General features: G+C 48.3%; 1 protein-coding gene across 1 annotated transcript in view; it reads right to left on the bottom strand.

The window, feature by feature from the left end:
• The window catches only part of LOC100471946 (keratin, type II cytoskeletal 3-like), a 26,455-nt gene extending 7,962 nt beyond the window's left edge, over positions 1–18,493 (bottom strand). The window contains 2 exon segments of the mRNA XM_034644788.1: positions 18,082–18,388; positions 18,390–18,493. Coding sequence (XP_034500679.1) covers positions 18,082–18,388; positions 18,390–18,493 — 411 coding nt within the window.
• Positions 18,494–19,001: the final 508 nt, after the last annotated feature.

Genomic DNA, 19,001 nt, shown 5'->3' on the forward strand with positions numbered 1-19,001 from the left:
GTCCTAGGGACCATGAAGCATCCTCTGACTTAAAGTCCCCTTCCCCTTTTCTTTACACCCAAACTGACCCAGAATTTAGGAACGAGCAAGCAGCCCAGCCCCACAGTGATGTCTTGTATGACTTGCCTGGCCCCTTGAGCTCTCCTAACAGCTCCTGGGACACCGCTGTCCCTACCAGGCCCAAAGTCAAACGAGAACATCTTTCCTCCCCTTTACCAGTGGGATAGTCCACGGAGGGCAGGCCCCATACCTGGGACAGTCCCTATACCCTCGGCGGCCGGCCAGCCTTGTACCCCTTGAGAAGTTCTTGTTTCCAAAAAATGCCAAGCCATAGTCTCGTAAGCATATGTGCCAACACTTATTAGCATCTGACATTTATAGAATATCTTCAACATTTTAAAGTCCTTTCATTTATCTGAACTGACAGGCATATGGGCAAATATGCCACACGCAGACACACACCCTCTTGTGACTCACACTCACAGACTCCAGCAACCTGTAACCCCGAATGAAAACGACAAGAGCATTAAGCGTGAACTAGGTTTGAAGGCTGATACAGTCAGAAGGCAAATGCCGTCCCAACCTACCCTCTGACTCTGCTTTCTCCCAAGAGGCTTGGAAGCCAAAGCTGGGAGTGAGGGTCAGGCACAATGCTCAGAGAACCCAGGCAGGAGTATCCAGCTCTTGTTTCCCCTAGGACTTCATCCCCTCTGAGAGGTACATCAAGGACCACCATCCCTTCAGTCATCTCTCCAAACATCAACTCATTCACTCGGCAATCATCTGTTAAGCAGCTACATGTGGCAGGCACCAGGCTACCCAGTGGGAATGAGATGCTGCCCAAGACAGGACCCGTGGTCTGGAGAAGCTCACAGTTGTCCTGAAGGTGGAGTCAGTCATATAAACACCTCCTTATATCACCTCAGGGTCAGTGTTTTTGACAGCAGTACTATGAGCCTAAGGGGAAGAAAGGCTATGGAAGGCCTCATAGAGGAGGTAATTTGGATGGGGTATTGAGGAATGAGTAGGAGCGGGCCCAGTAGATGGACAATAAGAGAAAGGCATCCCTGGTAGAGAGGAAAACATTTCATATACAGGTGGGGGCTGTGTTGGTGAGAGCCTGCACATGCTTGCAGAGCAGGGAGCATGGAAGAGGAGGACAGGTGAGATGCAGAAGGAGCTAAAGGTGGGGGGTGAAAGTGATGGTCTCTCTGTGCCGTGCTGCAGAATCCAGACTTCACTCTGTGGGCAGTGGCCCTCAGGGCTGATGACGCATCAGGATTTCTGGGCTGCTTTTAAGAATCCAGGTCCTCTAGCCTCACTCCTGACCTCCTGAATCAGACTCTTAGAGAATGTGGCCCAGGCATCGGTACTTTTTTAAAGCTCCAGTTTGCTTTAATTCGGATGTACTAATTCCTATCACGCCGGCAACCATATTAAAGGAGGAAAACTTCCACATCTTTATGAAGGGCTGGGGGAGCAATAAGAGAGAGCCACCTGTCCTGTCTTCAGACTAGATAGAGATTTCTATGGAGTCCAAGAGGCCGGGCCAAGCAGCCGGCCTTTAGATGCAGGTCACGTGCTGAAGAGTGGGAAGCATCACCAGAGTGCTGGAAAGGGAGCAGGGAGCTTTGAAACACATCGCTGAGGAAAGGCAAGGAAGGGCAAACCACAGCCTGGGGCACACAGGTACCTGATGGATCTCAAAAACATCATGATGAGGGAAAGAAGCCAAACACAGAAAGAATGTATTCTGTAAGATTTCATTTACATGACATTCTAGAAGAGGCAAAACTAACCCATAGTGACAGGAAGCGAGCCTCAGCCTGGGCCTGCGGGCTGGCAGGCCATTGACAGCAAAGGGGCGTGGGAGAAAATTTTGGAAGATAACCTATATTTTGATTGTGGTCGTACTAACGAGGGGATATACTTTTGTCAAACTCATTGAAATGTACTCTGAAAATGGCTACATTGGTATTGTATGCAATACTCCTCAATGAAGTTGATTTTAAAAAGGGGACAAGAAGAGGAAGGAAAGACTGAACACTCATGTTGAAGAGAACATGAGCTCTGAGGTGTCCTTTGCAATAGATATTCCAAGGACATTTACTGCCATTCTTTGTCACCATACATACCAGACTGTAAGTCCCTTAAGAGGATAGCCATGTTATATTCCTCTCTGTGCAGTAACTGGATGGTACATGGAAATGGTGCTTGATGAAATTTAAATAAATAGATGAATAGAAGGAAGTAGGCAAACTCACCCAGGAAGACCCAGGTAGCATGAAAAGAACAGTAGATCAAAGAGAGGACCCAGGGAAACATCGATGCTTAAATATTTTTTCATTTTATTTTTAATTGTAAAATATTTCAGTCGTACGGAAAACAGTATAGCCAACGCCTATGTGCTTACCACATAGGACGACTCTCTGTTAATCTCTCTGTGTGCTTAACCAGATGGACATCTCTCTTTTAATAATTCAATGTTATTTAATTTGATGTATGTATAGGGGGAAAAATACACAAGAATCAACAGCGGATCTGAACATGAAAGGCAAAACAGTAAGCCTTTTGGAAGACTCCAGAGAATGTCTTCATGACCTTCGAGTATAGAGCAGAGTACAGGACACAAAAAGCACCACACAAAAGAAAAATATGATGAATTTATAAAATTAAGTAATTCTGTTTATCAAACAGCTCCATTAAAGAGTGAAAATGTAACCAACAGAGTGGGAAGAAATACTCATATATCTGACAAAGGACTCATATCCAGAACATATAAAGGAACCCTTGTAAATTTGCAAGAAACAGAAAAATGGGCAGAAGATTCGCATGGAAGAGGATACCCAAAATGGCCAGTATATATATATATGAAAGGAGCTCAACCCCCTCAGCCACTGGGGGACGTGCCAATTAAAATCACAAAGATATACGATAGTACCCCCTCCAAAAAGTCTAAACAACCGAAGAAAGGAAATATGAAGTGTTTGCAGTATCTGCCAGAGCTGAACCCACCAGACCCTATGGACCCAACGAGTCTGCTTCCAGACGTGCTCGAACCATTGAGCACATCCACGTCTTCACCACGAGACATGCACTAGAATATTCATTGCAGGATTGTCCATAAGAGCTGAAAGCTGGACTTGAACGCCGTGTCTGACAGTAGCGGGGTATGTGAATCGCCGGGTTTGGCCACACAGCTGCATACTAACGAGAACGAATGATCTCCAACCACGACATTGGTTTTGGAGGAATCCTGCTATATTGTGTCAGGCAAAAGAGTCCAGACACAAACTGCATGATCCTGCTGATAAAGGCTTATAAAGTACAGAAACATTTACAACTAACCTATGCTGTTAGAAATCAGATTAGCCCTTTCAGGGGTGGGGTTGGGGAGGGAGGGGTCGCTGGAAGAGAGACCAGAGTGGGAACATCTGGGGTAATGGGAATGTGTGTTTCCTGCTCTAGGGGCTGGTTACATGGAACGATGGAGAAGGTGGAGGTGCTGGGCCTGAGGGGTGGGGAGTGAGAGGCGCACAGGAGTATCAGAGGGTAGGTGGCCAGGGCAGGTGGTGAGAAGTGAGCTCAGCTGGGGCAGAGCCAGACGTAAGGAATAACAGCAGATGCATTCTTCTTTTCCTCCAGCTCCAAGAGGTGGGAATGTGTTGTATAGAGGCCTATTTTCCCTTTGTGAAAGTTTGAATCATTCTGCTTTATCCTAAGGGAAGTACTTACGCAACCTCAGTAGCAATGTTTAACCCAACCTCAAGGGAAAGAATATGTAAGATCCTTACAGATGCACAGTTGTGACATGCCCCACGCATACTGCTGTACAAAAGAAAAGAAAAAAACAAATTATAAGAACATAGAGCCATCTCCCACTCAAAGTGTTACTTAAGAAACATCTCAAAGATAAGAGACCTCCAAAGGTCTCTTTGTAAAGATAAGGACTATGAGGGTCAAAGAGGACATGGAACCTGTTCAAGTTACACAGTGAGGACAGATAAACCCCAAACGATCATCCAGCAACAGGTAGGGCTCCTATCCAGTGTTCTTTCCATGGCTCAATCACTGAATTATCCAGGCTTCTTTCTCTGGGGCCCCTCCTTCAGTCTAGGCCCTGCGCCCCAGCCACCATGCCTAAGACCCAGCTCTGCTGCTGCTTGCCAAGACAGATCTGGTCCCCAGACGGAGGGCTCTGTGGGAACCAGGGACCGTGCACCGCCCCCTCCCAAACCACCGGGTCGCCCTCCATTGCTGAAGGAGCCTCGTCCAGGGCTACCTCTCATGCCCCTTCCCCCAGCCCCACACAGCCTCCCTCCAAAGGCGCCTGAGTAACCCCACGCTGAACCCCCAGCCTGGGCGGCACTGGACAATATCTCCTTGCTCCCCCCAAGGCTGTATAGGCTCTGGCTGCCAAAGATCCCCCCTATCAATGCACAGGCTGTCAAGGCAGGTTAGATGAAGGTGCCCCCCCCACCAAAAAGATATAATCCCAGGAGAGCAGAATTTGGTGCTCACACAATGGGCCGAATCTCTCCCCCCACCCTATTCTGCTGCTCAGCCCTCAGCTAGAAGTGCCTTTTTTAAAAGATTTTATTTATTTGTTTGTTTATTTATTTGAGGGAGAGAGAAAGAGCAAGTGGGAGAAGTGGCAGAAGAGGAGGGAGAGGGAGAGAATCGCAAGCAGACTCTGCACTGAGTGGGGAGCCCAACATGGGGCTTGATCTCATGACCCTGAGATCACGACCTGAGCCGAAACCAAAAGTCTGACCCTTAACCAACTGGGCCACCCAGGTGAGCCCTCCGCAAGAAGCTCTTTTCAGTAAAGCTACATAAACACGTGCTACTGTTCTGGTGGAAATCAGTGAGAATGCTTGGGAAATAGCACAGCTTGTCTGCTGTAGGGACTTGAGTGTAACCAGGCAGACTCTGCCTTCTAACGCTGCACCAGCCACCATGACTTGGCATTGACTACTCACTAACGGTGCTACGTTTCCTAAGGACAAGGTTATGTTGTATTGCAATCCAATAAAGAAAGCCATCTCGTATCCTTTCCAATGAGTTCACTATTGGATAGTGGGGGGTGGGGAGGGTGAGAAGACACAGAAATTGAGATGCAGCCTCCTTCACTGCCAACTCCCCATCTTGGCGAAGGGAATGGGAGGCACACCCAGGACGTTGAGAGACACGGAGACCCTGGAGCCAAGGCAGAGATGGGAGCCTTGGGACATGAGCACAAGATAAAGTTCAGGAGATCTTCACACACGCACACACACACACACACACACACACACACACACCATGAGACCTCAGGGCCAGCACGGCTTTACTGACACATTATGGTAGACTAACTTTATCTCATCGCCCAGTAGGCCAGACGATACTACAGGTGTAGGGAAACAGGGTCTCAGCATGACGCCAACTGGGTTGTTCATGAGGCAACAATTTGCTTCTTTTTATCGTCAAGGGTATGGCGTGGAATTGATGTACTATAGTTTGTTTATCTCTTCTCTTCTTGAAGGACGTTTGAGTTGTTACCAATTTTCGTGATTATGAATGGAGATGTTACAAACATCCACGTACATGTTTTTGTGTAAATGTCAGCTTTTGGTTCTCCAGGGTAAATACCCAGCAGTGGGATTTTTGAACCATTTTTCCTTTATAGCTGATTTTCTTTCCAGTACAACGAAGCAAGGACAGCTGTGCAGAGAGCTCACAGTTACAACTGCCCTGCACGTGCTCGGAGTAATAAGATCCTGATGCCGTGATCACAACCCAGAAATAATTTGACAGTTTAGAGCTTGAGCCAAATCTAACAAGAAAGATTTCACAGAGATTAATGCAAAATAAAACCCTACAGGGGCGCCTGGGTGGCACAGCGGTTAAGCGTCTGCCTTCGGCTCAGGGCGTGATCCTGGCGTTGTGGGATCGAGCCCCACATCAGGCTCTTCTGCTATGAGCCTGCTTCTTCCTCTCCCACTCCCCCTGCTTGTGTTCCCTCTCTCACTGGCTGTCTCTATCTCTGTTGAATAAATAAATAAAATCTTAAAAAAAAAAAAACCCTACAGATGTCTTCAAGCAAAGCAGCTGTACGGTTCAGCCCGGGGAAACACAGTGTCCTGATGGCTCATATAAAATGGCCCTAGCTCAGGACGAGTCAGCGGCGGGAAGGAGCTGCCAAGCTCACCTGCGACGTGGGAGGATACACAACAAGAAGCCCCGTGCCCACTCTTTTCCTGGGCTAGTCGGGTCACTCTCGGAAGTCTGGGTTGGGCTCCAGACGTCCAGAGGGTGTGATGTCTATGGGAGAGCACCCGGGATGGCAGGGGAGCTCCCCAACGCAGAGTAGGAAATGGAAGTATTCCACCTGGAGAAGGAATCCAACAAAGGGCAAAACCATTCTCAAATATTTGTAGACTGTCATGCACGAGAGGACTGAGCCTTGTTCCCTATGGCCATAGAGGGGGGAAAACTTGGACCAATGAGTGGCATGGATAAGGTAGGACTCAGCTGAGCACGCTCTGTGAAAGAGAGAAGCTACCTTCCCCAGCCAGGTGGGCTGCTGACCGTGGAATGGTGTTCTAGAGAAGACTTCAATGTCTAAATGGGGATTCCTTTTCAGGGCCTCTGAAGTCATTTCTAGCCTTGAGAGTCTGAATCTTCAGAAAATAACAGTGGTAACCCTTGAAATAATAATGGTAATATCTCCCATGTATTGAATGCTTGTCTTGTTCTAGGAGCTGTACTGAGCTCTGGCATGCATTATATTACTGACTCAGTCCATCAGTCAACAAGTCAGCATTTTCTGTCCACTATTATGTAACATACAAACAATATATGACACAGTCCTTCTCTTTAAAGAGATTATAATCTAGTTGCTAATCAAAATTCACACACATATAGTACAATATCGAGATAAATATTTTCATTTTATAAAATACTTTCAAGTATATTATTTCATGTATTCTTTGAAACATCCCTGAGAGGCAAACATTATTTTTATTACCACAATATGAGCAGCTATATCTTAAATCACTCTCTTCCTCTGTGTGTGCCCTGTTTCCAATTTGCTCATCATGAGCCTAGCTACAATTAAGGGAAGACTATTGTCTCAATTTTCTTTATTTTTATTACCCTCTCATTCCAAAAATAAGGGAGTTAAATTAAAAACAATAACCCAGAGGCACCTGGGTGGCTCAGTCAGTTGAGCGTCTGAATCTTGATTTCAGCTCCGGTCACGATCTCAGGGTCGTGGGATCAGGGCCCACGCTGGGTTTGGTACTGAGCGTTGAGTCTGCATGAGATTCTCTCTCTTCCTCTCCCTCTGTCCCTCCTCCTGCCACCCTGCTCCCACACTCTCTCTCTAAAAATAATAATAATGATGACAATAATAATAATAATAATCCATGCTTTTTAAAAAGGAAGCAAGTATTCTAATCATCCAATGAAAAATACTCCCCAGCAGCTGAGACAAAAAAGTAAACATGCTAAATGCTAAATTATGTAAGTTTTATTATCCGTAAAGACCTTAAGACTTTTTTGTTGTTCTTGGTTTTAAAGGGAACAAAACAAAATGGACAGGGTCTGCGTCTTTTTTCAAGATGAGCTTTGAAACAAATGTTTACTTGATCTGAAGCAGGAAATCTTTGAGCACATGCAAATAGTCAGAACCAAAGGTGGGACTAAGAAGTCAAGTTTGGAGGGAGTGATGACAAGTGCCAGCCTCTTGAAATAGAGGAGTCCCCCAGTGTCTGGACCAGATTTCAGAACCAAGGACAGAGCAGAGATCTGAATAAAGAAAACCTCTGCCTTCAAAGACCAAAGATATTCCACTCCCCGCCCCCCCATCTATCGTGGAAAAAACAAAACCACGCAAATAACATCAGTATACCATGCGAGTGACAAGCATGGACTCTAGGGCCCAACTACTCATGTTCAAACCCNGAGCAGGAAATCTGTGAGCACATGCAAATAGTCAGAACCAAAGGTGGGACTAAGAAGTCAAGTTTGGAGGGAGTGATGACAAGTGCCAGCCTCTTGAAATAGAGGAGTCCCCCAGTGTCTGGACCAGATTTCAGAACCAAGGACAGAGCAGAGATCTGAATAAAGAAAACCTCTGCCTTCAAAGACCAAAGATATTCCACTCCCCGCCCCCCCATCTATCGTGGAAAAAACAAAACCACGCAAATAACATCAGTATACCATGCGAGTGACAAGCATGGACTCTAGGGCCCAACTACTCATGTTCAAACCCTGGCTGTACCACTTGCTAACTGCAACCTTTGGCACAGAGTGATCTTTATGTCTTCGTGCCCCTTTTTCTCATCTGTAAATTGAGGATAATCACGCCTACTCATAGGATCACTGTGAAGGTTAAATTATTTATGCGTGAAATTCTCAGAACAATATCTGAGCAGGTGGAAATCTCTAAATAAAACTTGGTTTCATTTCTTGATTTTCCAGAGCCTTGAGATTTCAGGATGTGGGAAGAAAAGGGAGGCAGAGTGCTGCAGAGTCTTACTGGGGAAATGGGCAACTACCATTGAATCACAAGGAATGAGGACATAGGGACAGCTTTTGACCATGTTCTCCCACCACTGTGGCCCAAAGTCCCCAAGGGGGGCGATAAAGAAAGGTTGCCCCCTGCGGTGACCCAGGCTGGGCACTGCAGTTAGTCAGTCGGCTGTCACTGAGCCATTTGGAATTCTTGGCAAGGATTACTTGTGCTAGTATAGAAGTGTTCCAGCCCCAGGGTGTGGCCTGCCCTGAGATAGATCCAGAAAGAGGGAAGCACAGTGTGGTAGTTGGGCAAATTGTAAAGTCTGACCCAGTTGGCTTACCCCCAAAGACTCCCTCAACACCCTCATTCTCTCTTCATCTCTCACTCACTCCATGCACAGCTGCGAACATAACTTCCTGCAGGCCACATCTTGAGTGTGTTGCCCTCTGATTCAGCAGATATCACAAGTCCCTATTATCCTGCAAAACTCATAGAGTCAAATCCATCATCGCATATTACAGTTTAATGAAGAAAAAGAAACAGAGAGCAGAGAGAAGGCAAGGCAGTGTTTATACACAAGGGGACAAAAGGTGGTTGTGGAATGGGTGATGGGCTCAGGGGCAAACTCCTAACTTGACAATGTCTACCTGGGCCCCTTCTTGGTTTTGAGCCACCGAGCAGATGAGAGGATAGTATCACTGACCCTGGAGAGAGAGGAGCAATTGTAGAGAGGTGTGGCTAAAGGCAGGGGAAATTTCTACAGTCGTGTATCAGGGCCCAGTTTCGGTATTTGATGCAGGAGCGCTGGTCACTGCTGGTGACGGTCTGCACAACCCTATCCGAGGAGGAGAGCTGCCCAGTCTGGGACTCTGGTCCATGGAGGTGCTTGCGCTTCTGGACTGGATGCCCTTCCCCATATTGGTGGACTCACTGTCGCCTCGGATGCCCTGTTCCCCTCTGTTGCCCCAGATGCCATTGCTGCCGCTGCTGCCGCCCCCGGCACTAATGTTCTTGCCGCCGGGCGTGTGGTTGACCACAACTGCAAAGAGAATGGGGTGCTCAGTGTCACTTGCCTGTCTAAATGCCCATTGCATGCATTACTATCTGAGGAAGGAGTGGCAGAGAAAATCCAAAAAGAGAAGGGGAGACAAAGAGAGTTCTTTGTCTGAAGGCAAATTCAGAACATATGCGCACAGGACATTAGATAAGTCCTGCCCAAATACGGCTTTCCCTTTGCCCTTCTCTTTATTTTACTCCAGCAATCAGGCTGTAGAAAAAGCCATTTGTTGGTAGAGAAGCTGAAGCAAAGCCATGAGAAATCATGTCAAACAATAGAAATGGAGTGCTTCAGATACTCACGATACACACTGGGCTCTGACACTCCCCAGACATCCTGTTTAGGAAAACAAAATAAATATCGTGAAATCCTCATGCTGGTTCCTCTCCGCATCTTGGTCAGAATTACCGCCTGGGATGCCAGGGTACAATGATATGAGCTGCNCCATCTATCATGGAAAAAACAAAACCACGCAAATAACATCAGTATACCATGCAAGTGACAAGCATGGACTCTAGGGCCCAACTACTCATGTTCAAACCCTGGCTGTACCACTTGCTAACTGCAACCTTTGGCACAGAGTGATCTTTATGTCTTCGTGCCCCTTTTTCTCATCTGTAAATTGAGGATAATCACGCCTACTCATAGGATCACTGTGAAGGTTAAATTATTTATGCGTGAAATTCTCAGAACAATATCTGAGCAGGTGGAAATCTCTAAATAAAACTTGGTTTCATTTCTTGATTTTCCAGAGCCTTGAGATTTCAGGATGTGGGAAGAAAAAGGAGGCAGAATGCTGCAGAGTCTTACTGGGGAAATGGGCAACTACCATTGAATCACAAGGAATGAGGACATAGGGACAGCTTTTGACCATGTTCTCCCACCACTGTGGCCCAAAGTCCCCAAGGGGGGCGATAAAGAAAGGTTGCCCCCTGCGGTGACCCAGGCTGGGCACTGCAGTTAGTCAGTCGGCTGTCACTGAGCCATTTGGAATTCTTGGCAAGGATTACTTGTGCTAGTATAGAAGTGTTCCAGCCCCAGGGTGTGGCCTGCCCTGAGATAGATCCAGAAAGAGGGAAGCACAGTGTGGTAGTTGGGCAAATTGTAAAGTCTGACCCAGTTGGCTTACCCCCAAAGACTCCCTCAACACCCTCATTCTCTCTTCATCTCTCACTCACTCCATGCACAGCTGCGAACATAACTTCCTGCAGGCCACATCTTGAGTGTGTTGCCCTCTGATTCAGCAGATATCACAAGTCCCTATTATCCTGCAAAACTCATAGAGTCAAATCCATCATCGCATATTACAGTTTAATGAAGAAAAAGAAACAGAGAGCAGAGAGAAGGCAAGGCAGTGTTTATACACAAGGGGACAAAAGGTGGTTGTGGAATGGGTGATGGGCTCAGGGGCAAACTCCTAACTTGACAATGTCTACCTGGGCCCCTTCTTGGTTTTGAGCCACCGAGCAGATGAGAGGATAGTATCACTGACCCTGGAGAGAGAGGAGCAATTGTAGAGAGGTGTGGCTAAAGGCAGGGGAAATTTCTACAGTCGTGTATCAGGGCCCAGTTTCGGTATTTGATGCAGGAGCGCTGGTCACTGCTGGTGACGGTCTGCACAACCCTATCCGAGGAGGAGAGCTGCCCAGTCTGGGACTCTGGTCCATGGAGGTGCTTGCGCTTCTGGACTGGATGCCCTTCCCCATATTGGTGGACTCACTGTCGCCTCGGATGCCCTGGTCCCCTCTGTTGCCCCAGATGCCATTGCTGCCGCTGCTGCCGCCCCCGGCACTAATGTTCTTGCCGCCGGGCGTGTGGTTGACCACAACTGCAAAGAGAATGGGGTGCTCAGTGTCACTTGCCTGTCTAAATGCCCATTGCATGCATTACTATCTGAGGAAGGAGTGGCAGAGAAAATCCAAAAAGAGAAGGGGAGACAAAGAGAGTTCTTTGTCTGAAGGCAAATTCAGAACATATGCGCACAGGACATTAGATAAGTCCTGCCCAAATACGGCTTTCCCTTTGCCCTTCTCTTTATTTTACTCCAGCAATCAGGCTGTAGAAAAAGCCATTTGTTGGTAGAGAAGCTGAAGCAAAGCCATGAGAAATCATGTCAAACAATAGAAATGGAGTGCTTCAGATACTCACGATACACACTGGGCTCTGACACTCCCCAGACATCCTGTTTAGGAAAACAAAATAAATATCGTGAAATCCTCATGCTGGTTCCTCTCCGCATCTTGGTCAGAATTACCGCCTGGGATGCCAGGGTACAATGATATGAGCTGCAGCATCAGGGATTGAAGTTAGACGTGAGAAGGACTTCCCTAGGGTTCTAGGCTGGGGATGCAGGGGAACAGAGAAATAATGTGTCTCTGGACACTTGGCTCTGCCACCACCTTGGCCTTGGTTCCCTCACTGGCAGAACTGGAATAATATACTTCCTCATCAGTTTGTTGAGAAGAGTAAATTAAGCCATGAGGAATGTCTAGCACAGTGCCTAGCCTATGCCGAAAGTGACGTAACTCTTACCTGCACCAGAGATGGAGAGGCGAAGAAGAGTGACTGATGCGAGGGGAGTGGAAACCAGTTTGGAGAATAGGAGAAGCGACTACTAGGCTACTAGAACCACCTACCCATCTGTATTCTCCACCATATCAGGACTGGCTGGCATTGGCCTTTGGGGCGCACTACATGCTTGTTGGGAAGTTCTAGGCATTCAGGTCTAACAAACAGACAAAGTTGGTGTCCCTGCACCCAAAGGGGAGAGTGCCGGGCAATATAATTCAGTTAATCAAGCATTTGTTGAGACCCTCCTTTGTCCCCTGTCGCTGTGTTTAACCAAGGACCATACAATCCTTTGTAACTTGATTCTCAAGTTGTCCTCCTTGCCTTGGCCAGAGTCCCTACCCACCTGCACTNGCACCCTCATTCTCTCTTCATCTCTCACTCACTCCATGCACGGCTGTGAACATAACTTCCTGCAGGCCACATTTTGAGTGTGTTGCCCTCTGATTCAGCAGATATCACAAGTCCCTATTAGCCTGCAAAACTCATAGAGTCAAATCCATCATCGCATATTACAGTTTAATGAAGAAAAAGAAACAGAGAGCAGAGAGAAGGCAAGGCAGTGTTTATACACAAGGGGACAAAAGGTGGTTGTGGAATGGGTGATGGGCTCAGGGGCAAACTCCTAACTTGACAATGTCTACCTGGGCCCCTTCTTGGTTTTGAGCCACCGAGCAGATGAGAGGATAGTATCACTGACCCTGGAGAGAGAGGAGCAATTGTAGAGAGGTGTGGCTAAAGGCAGGGGAAATTTCTACAGTCGTGTATCAGGGCCCAGTTTCGGTATTTGATGCAGGAGCGCTGGTCACTGCTGGTGACGGTCTGCACAACCCTATCCGAGGAGGAGAGCTGCCCAGTCTGGGACTCTGGTCCATGGAGGTGCTTGCGCTTCTGGACTGGATGCCCTTCCCCATATTGGTGGACTCACTGTCGCCTCGGATGCCCTGTTCCCCTCTGTTGCCCCAGATGCCATTGCTGCCGCTGCTGCCGCCCCCGGCACTAATGTTCTTGCCGCCGGGCGTGTGGTTGACCACAACTGCAAAGAGAATGGGGTGCTCAGTGTCACTTGCCTGTCTAAATGCCCATTGCATGCATTACTATCTGAGGAAGGAGTGGCAGAGAAAATCCAAAAAGAGAAGGGGAGACAAAGAGAGTTCTTTGTCTGAAGGCAAATTCAGAACATATGCGCACAGGACATTAGATAAGTCCTGCCCAAATACGGCTTTCCCTTTGCCCTTCTCTTTATTTTACTCCAGCAATCAGGCTGTAGAAAAAGCCATTTGTTGGTAGAGAAGCTGAAGCAAAGCCATGAGAAATCATGTCAAACAATAGAAATGGAGTGCTTCAGATACTCACGATACACACTGGGCTCTGACACTCCCCAGACATCCTGTTTAGGAAAACAAAATAAATATCGTGAAATCCNTTAGGAAAACAAAATAAATATCGTGAAATCCTCATGCTGGTTCCTCTCCGCATCTTGGTCAGAATTACCGCCTGGGATGCCAGGGTACAATGATATGAGCTGGAGCATCAGGGATTGAAGTTAGACGTGAGAAGGACTTCCCTAGGGTTCTAGGCTGGGGATGCAGGGGAACAGAGAAATAATGTGTCTCTGGACACTTGGCTCTGCCACCACCTTGGCCTTGGTTCCCTCACTGGCAGAACTGGAATAATATACTTCCTCATCAGTTTGTTGAGAAGAGTAAATTAAGCCATGAGGAATGTCTAGCACAGTGCCTAGCCTATGCCGAAAGTGACGTAACTCTTACCTGCACCAGAGATGGAGAGGCGAAGAAGAGTGACTGATGCGAGGGGAGTGGAAACCAGTTTGGAGAATAGGAGAAGCGACTACTAGGCTACTAGAACCACCTACCCATCTGTATTCTCCACCATCAGGACTGGCTGGCATTGGCCTTTGGGGCGCACTACATGCTTGTTGGGAAGTTCTAGGCATTCAGGTCTAACAAACAGACAAAGTTGGTGTCCCTGCACCCAAAGGGGAGAGTGCCGGGCAATATAATTCAGTTAATCAAGCATTTGTTGAGACCCTCCTTTGTCCCCTGTCGCTGTGTTTAACCAAGGACCATACAATCCTTTGTAACTTGATTCTCAAGTTGTCCTCCTTGCCTTGGCCAGAGTCCCTACCCACCTGCACTCCTCGCCATCCAGCATCTTCTGGTAGGTGGCGATCTCCACTTCCAATGCCAACTTGATGTTCATCAGTTCCTGGTAGTCACGCAGGAGAGAGGCCAACGTCTCTTGGGCCTGCTGCAGGGCCTTCTTGAGCTCTGCCAGCTTGGCCTGGGCATCTTGGAGGGTCCATTCTCCCTGTTGTTCAGCGTCAGCAATTGCTGCCTGCAGGTTAGTATTCTGAAGGAGGAGAGAGAAGAGAAGGGTTGAATCTCTGAAATCACCTGGGCACATGGCAGGTGACCATGCTAACTTCTTCTGCCCATGTCATTCATATCCATGTAGCATATACACTATGCTAGGAAATTGCAATGGTCATTTGAATCCTTACCCAGAGACACTGATCACCTGCTTCTCCTCTTAAAGGAGGATAATCCATGGTATGAGACCCCAGAAACTCAGTACCACATATTTCATGGAGTCTTGGAGCCACAACCAATGACATGAGGGAAGATCATTCTATCTTGAAGATGATGGGTAAGAGTAAAGGGAACATACATGAAGTCATCACTCTGTATGATATTACCTGGAAGCTCCATTGTAGGTTCCAATAAGGACCTGAAAGACTTTCCAGCCTGCTAGGTTCAGGTGCCCCACTCTGAGACTCAGGTCTCAGAGCACCACTGTCATCAGAGTTAAATCCTAGGCTTCGGGGAGCCACACCCACCTGCTTCTTGATGCTCTCAATCTTGGCCTGCAGCCTCTGGACCATCCTGTTGAGCTCTCAGTCTCACTCTTGGTGATCTTTAAGTCTTCTCCATACCTGCTGGCTGTAGTCTGCAGCTCCCCAAGCTGGAAGGTAAGGAGCAGATAGGGAGAAATTATCCCTAACGTTCAAATACATGTGTATGAAACGGAGAATAGAAGTGCCGTCAATCCAGAAAGTCCTCCTATTACACAGAAGTCCACCAGGCATTTAGAATGGGAAGGATTGCTTAACTAAAAATCACAGTTGCCCTTAAAGATATCAGGCAGTAAAAGGAAAAACATTGCAAGTTAGAGACATTTGTGAAAGATATTTCAGTGGGTTTCCACTAAACAAAATGTGCATTATCTGGGATGGTGCGAGGAGGGGCTGGAGGTGAAGGAGCAGGAGGCCTGGAAAAAGCCTGTGAGTCTAGACTGATGCAGGGACCCATATTTACCTTGACCCGGCACAGCCCCTCAGCCACTGCCTCGCTCCTCTGGGCGATCTCCTCGTACTGGGCCTTGACCTCAGTGATGATGCTGTCCAGGTCCAGATGCCGGTTGTTGTCCATGGACAGGATGACGGACATATCACTGGATTCCAACAGGACCTGGTTGTACTCCTACATGCACGCAGGACCTCACCATTGGGCAGTGTCACCATCGCCCTAGGATGCCGTAAGCCTTCCAAGCACCGGCTCAAGACTGTTGTGGGATCTAGAAAATTAAATCTTACTGAAAGAAAAGGAAGGGGACAAGACAGTGATCCAGAAACCAGGCAGCAAGAAAACTCCCAGCAGGCAGTGAAGGATTGCCCTTAACTCTCCTTTCACAGATTTCCCTTGAGAGTCTATGTAATGGAGATTCTAAAGTCATGGACTGCAGATTCTGAAAGCCTGGAGCCATGGGAAGGAGAAGAGGGAGAGCATAAGCAGTATGATTAAGGAGGCATCAAATTGAAGACATGAAGAAGAAATAGGGATAAATTTGGGAAAGACTCTGCAAATGTTTGCTGCCAAATAGATTTCACAAAGGAAGCTGGATCCCCAGAATCAAGCAAGATCTGATAGCCCATGTCATGGCTTCCACCCTAGAGGAGAGTACAAAGGACCTTACAGCTTCAAAGAGGGCTCTCAGAAAGTTGACTTCACTGGTCAGACTCTCCATTTTTATTTCCAAGTCCACTTTGGTCATGTAGGAATTACCCACATCCTGAAAGCAAATAAGAGAGCATGAGCCATCTTAGCCTCAATATTACTCTCATTAGTTACCATTGCATTTAATAATATTGAAATCATGTTTACCTAGTTGAGGGAGCAAACATCACTTAAACCAGACCTTACATGTGCAATAGAGGGTTTGCTAATTGGGCTCAGTGTTAGAAAAGATCATTAGTATCAATTTTTGTAGCATGGGTAGTTAGGATGGTAGTGATCAAAAGTTGGCAATAAACTATGAAGAGTGAGGCCTGGGTCAAAGCAGTTTTGCCATCGTTGAGCCAAACATACTTGGGAGATATCTTAGCTACAGAAAAAAAAAGCCCTCAGGGCATAGGCTCAGATGCAAGGCTGGCACTGTCCTGGGTCCTGGCCATCAACAACAGGACAACACCTGGAATCCTGCTCTGGACAAAGTGCGATCCAGTCTCGCATCCCTGGGAAGATGCCACCATCCCCCCTTCCCTTGTGCCATGGGAGGAGCCCTGTGCTGGCTTGCTCTTCCTGTGCTGGCCTGCTCACCTTCTTCAGAACCATGAAGTCATTCTCAGCCTCTGAGCGCTTGTTAAGTTCATCGTCATACCTACAAAAAAGGAGAGAGGTCATTTTCGAGGGTGGCTGAGCCAAGGGTGTGTACACATGTGCCCAGGGAAAGGTCTTTATTCCAGGAGATGGAGTGTAACCTGGGGCAGAGCCGCAAGTGACTATTCCCTGGATAGGACCAGGCTAAAGCCTGTTGAGTGGCGTACTTTATTACGATGGTAGGGCCTTTAAGAGCACACCGGCACCCCATTTCTGACATTCCAGGATATTGGAAATAGGAGATAAAGCATGTGATGGAATTGGCACGTAACTCCTGGTGTCCTTGGACAGCACATTCATACAGGTCTCTCGATTCTCCACTGCAAAGAATCAGTCTAGTCCTCATGAGCAAAAGCCTGTGGTCACTCTCAAAGCCACCTCCCACCCACATCCGAAGCTCCCAACTGTTCCCTTCTCCATCTGTGTCCTACCTCCCCTTGCATCTCCCTCATCACCCAGCACAAACACATTTTCTAACTGGTCCTCACTCTTGGCAGTAAGTTGAAATCACCCGAGGCTCTGGAAAAGCTACCAGTGCCTGGCTCCCATGCCCAGAAATTCTGATTCAATGAGTCATGTGTGCAACCTGGACATTCAGAATTTATAAAGCTCCTAAAGTGATTCTGGTAAGCAGCAAAGTATGAGATCCATTATTGTTAATTGCCAAGGAGCCTGATATCTCCCTCTGTCTAAAGGGGGCCCCCTAGATGCCCACACTACATACATCAGATGTGAGATGTTACATACATCTCACTGTCCTTGGCACCAGCACAAATATCAAAAGAGAGCAGATCTCCCTTTCATCAGACCCGCATCCTGACACCCCATCCTGTGGCCTCCAGACTCCTTGAGGACATGCACCAACAACTTTCCCAGCTGGAACACCTCCCTACCTCCTAGACCCAGTGGCTGTTTCCCCAGCACCTCCATCACTCACTTCCTCTCACACTCCTCCACAGGCGTCTGCACTGTGCTCAGTCCCCATCCCGCTGACCCCGCTCACTCAGCAGCCTGTCCAGGTGGGCCTGCAGGCAGCGGGTGTAGGACTCAAAGAAGGGCTGCAAGTCATGGGCGCTGGCCCTGGAGGTCGCTGACTGCTCCTGCAGGAGGCACCACTTGGTCTCCAGCACCTTGCTCTGCTGCTTCAAGAACTGCACCTGGGGGCAGCCAGGGAGCAGAGGTCATGGCCTGCCCAGCCTCTGGCTCATGGGCAGACCCACTGCTCCAACCTAGGCCTCATGTTCCCCGGCCCCCTCCCCACCACGGGCCCTCACCTTGTCCATGAAGGAGGCAAGCTTGTCATTGAGAGTCTTGATCTGCTCCTTCTCTTGGGTCTTCACCTCCCTGAGCTGAGGGCTGATCCCCATGTTCAGGGGCTGAAGGAGGCTCTGGTTGATGGTCACCTCCTGGATACTGAGGGGAAATCCCCCTGAACCCCCAAGACCCCCGGCTCCACCGAGAATGCCTCCCAAACCACCAGGTCTCCCTCCATTGCTGAAGGAGCCTCGTCCAGGGCTACCTCTCATGCCCCTTCCCCCAGCCCGACACAGGCTCCCTCCAAAGGTGCCCGAGCAGCCCCCCTCCTGAGCTCCCAGGCTGGGCGGCACCTCTGGCCACACTGAGTGAGATCTTCTTGCTCCCCCCAAGGTTGTACAGGCTCTGGCTGCCAAAGGCACCCCCGACCATGGCACAGGCTGTGGGGGTACTGCCTCCCCTAGATCGCGAGGCTGACTGGGACCTGCTGGGGCCGATACAGCTCTGGCCAGATACCACAACAGCAGAGCAGCCCCTGGAGCCCTTGGTGGCCTGGGACGGCCTGCTGGCCTGCTGGCTCATCATTTTCTCTGGGCACAGGGAGATGTCCTGGTTCAGAAGCCTCTGAGGAAAGGCACCTTCTGACACAGGGAGACAGGTGGCCCTTTTATAGGGCCCAGGGAACTGGTTTATTAATTGGATGATTTCCAGGGTTTCCTTCTCTGGCTACAACTAATCCCCACACCAATTTCCTTCGCTGTAATCCCAGTCTCCATTTCAAGTCTTTCCTGTAATTAGCCTCCCGTAGACTTTGCACACTACCGAACCGGGCCCTCCCTTGGTGAATGAGCTTGGTCCTGCCAGGCATGGCCCAGTCCCAGGGCCCCAGGCACCAGCTTCTCGGGAGGCAGCAGGTTCAATTAGGTGACTCCGTGGCTTT

The sequence above is a fragment of the Ailuropoda melanoleuca genome, chromosome 16, assembly GCF_002007445.2.
Source record: "Ailuropoda melanoleuca isolate Jingjing chromosome 16, ASM200744v2, whole genome shotgun sequence".
Lineage (NCBI taxonomy): Eukaryota > Metazoa > Chordata > Mammalia > Carnivora > Ursidae > Ailuropoda > Ailuropoda melanoleuca.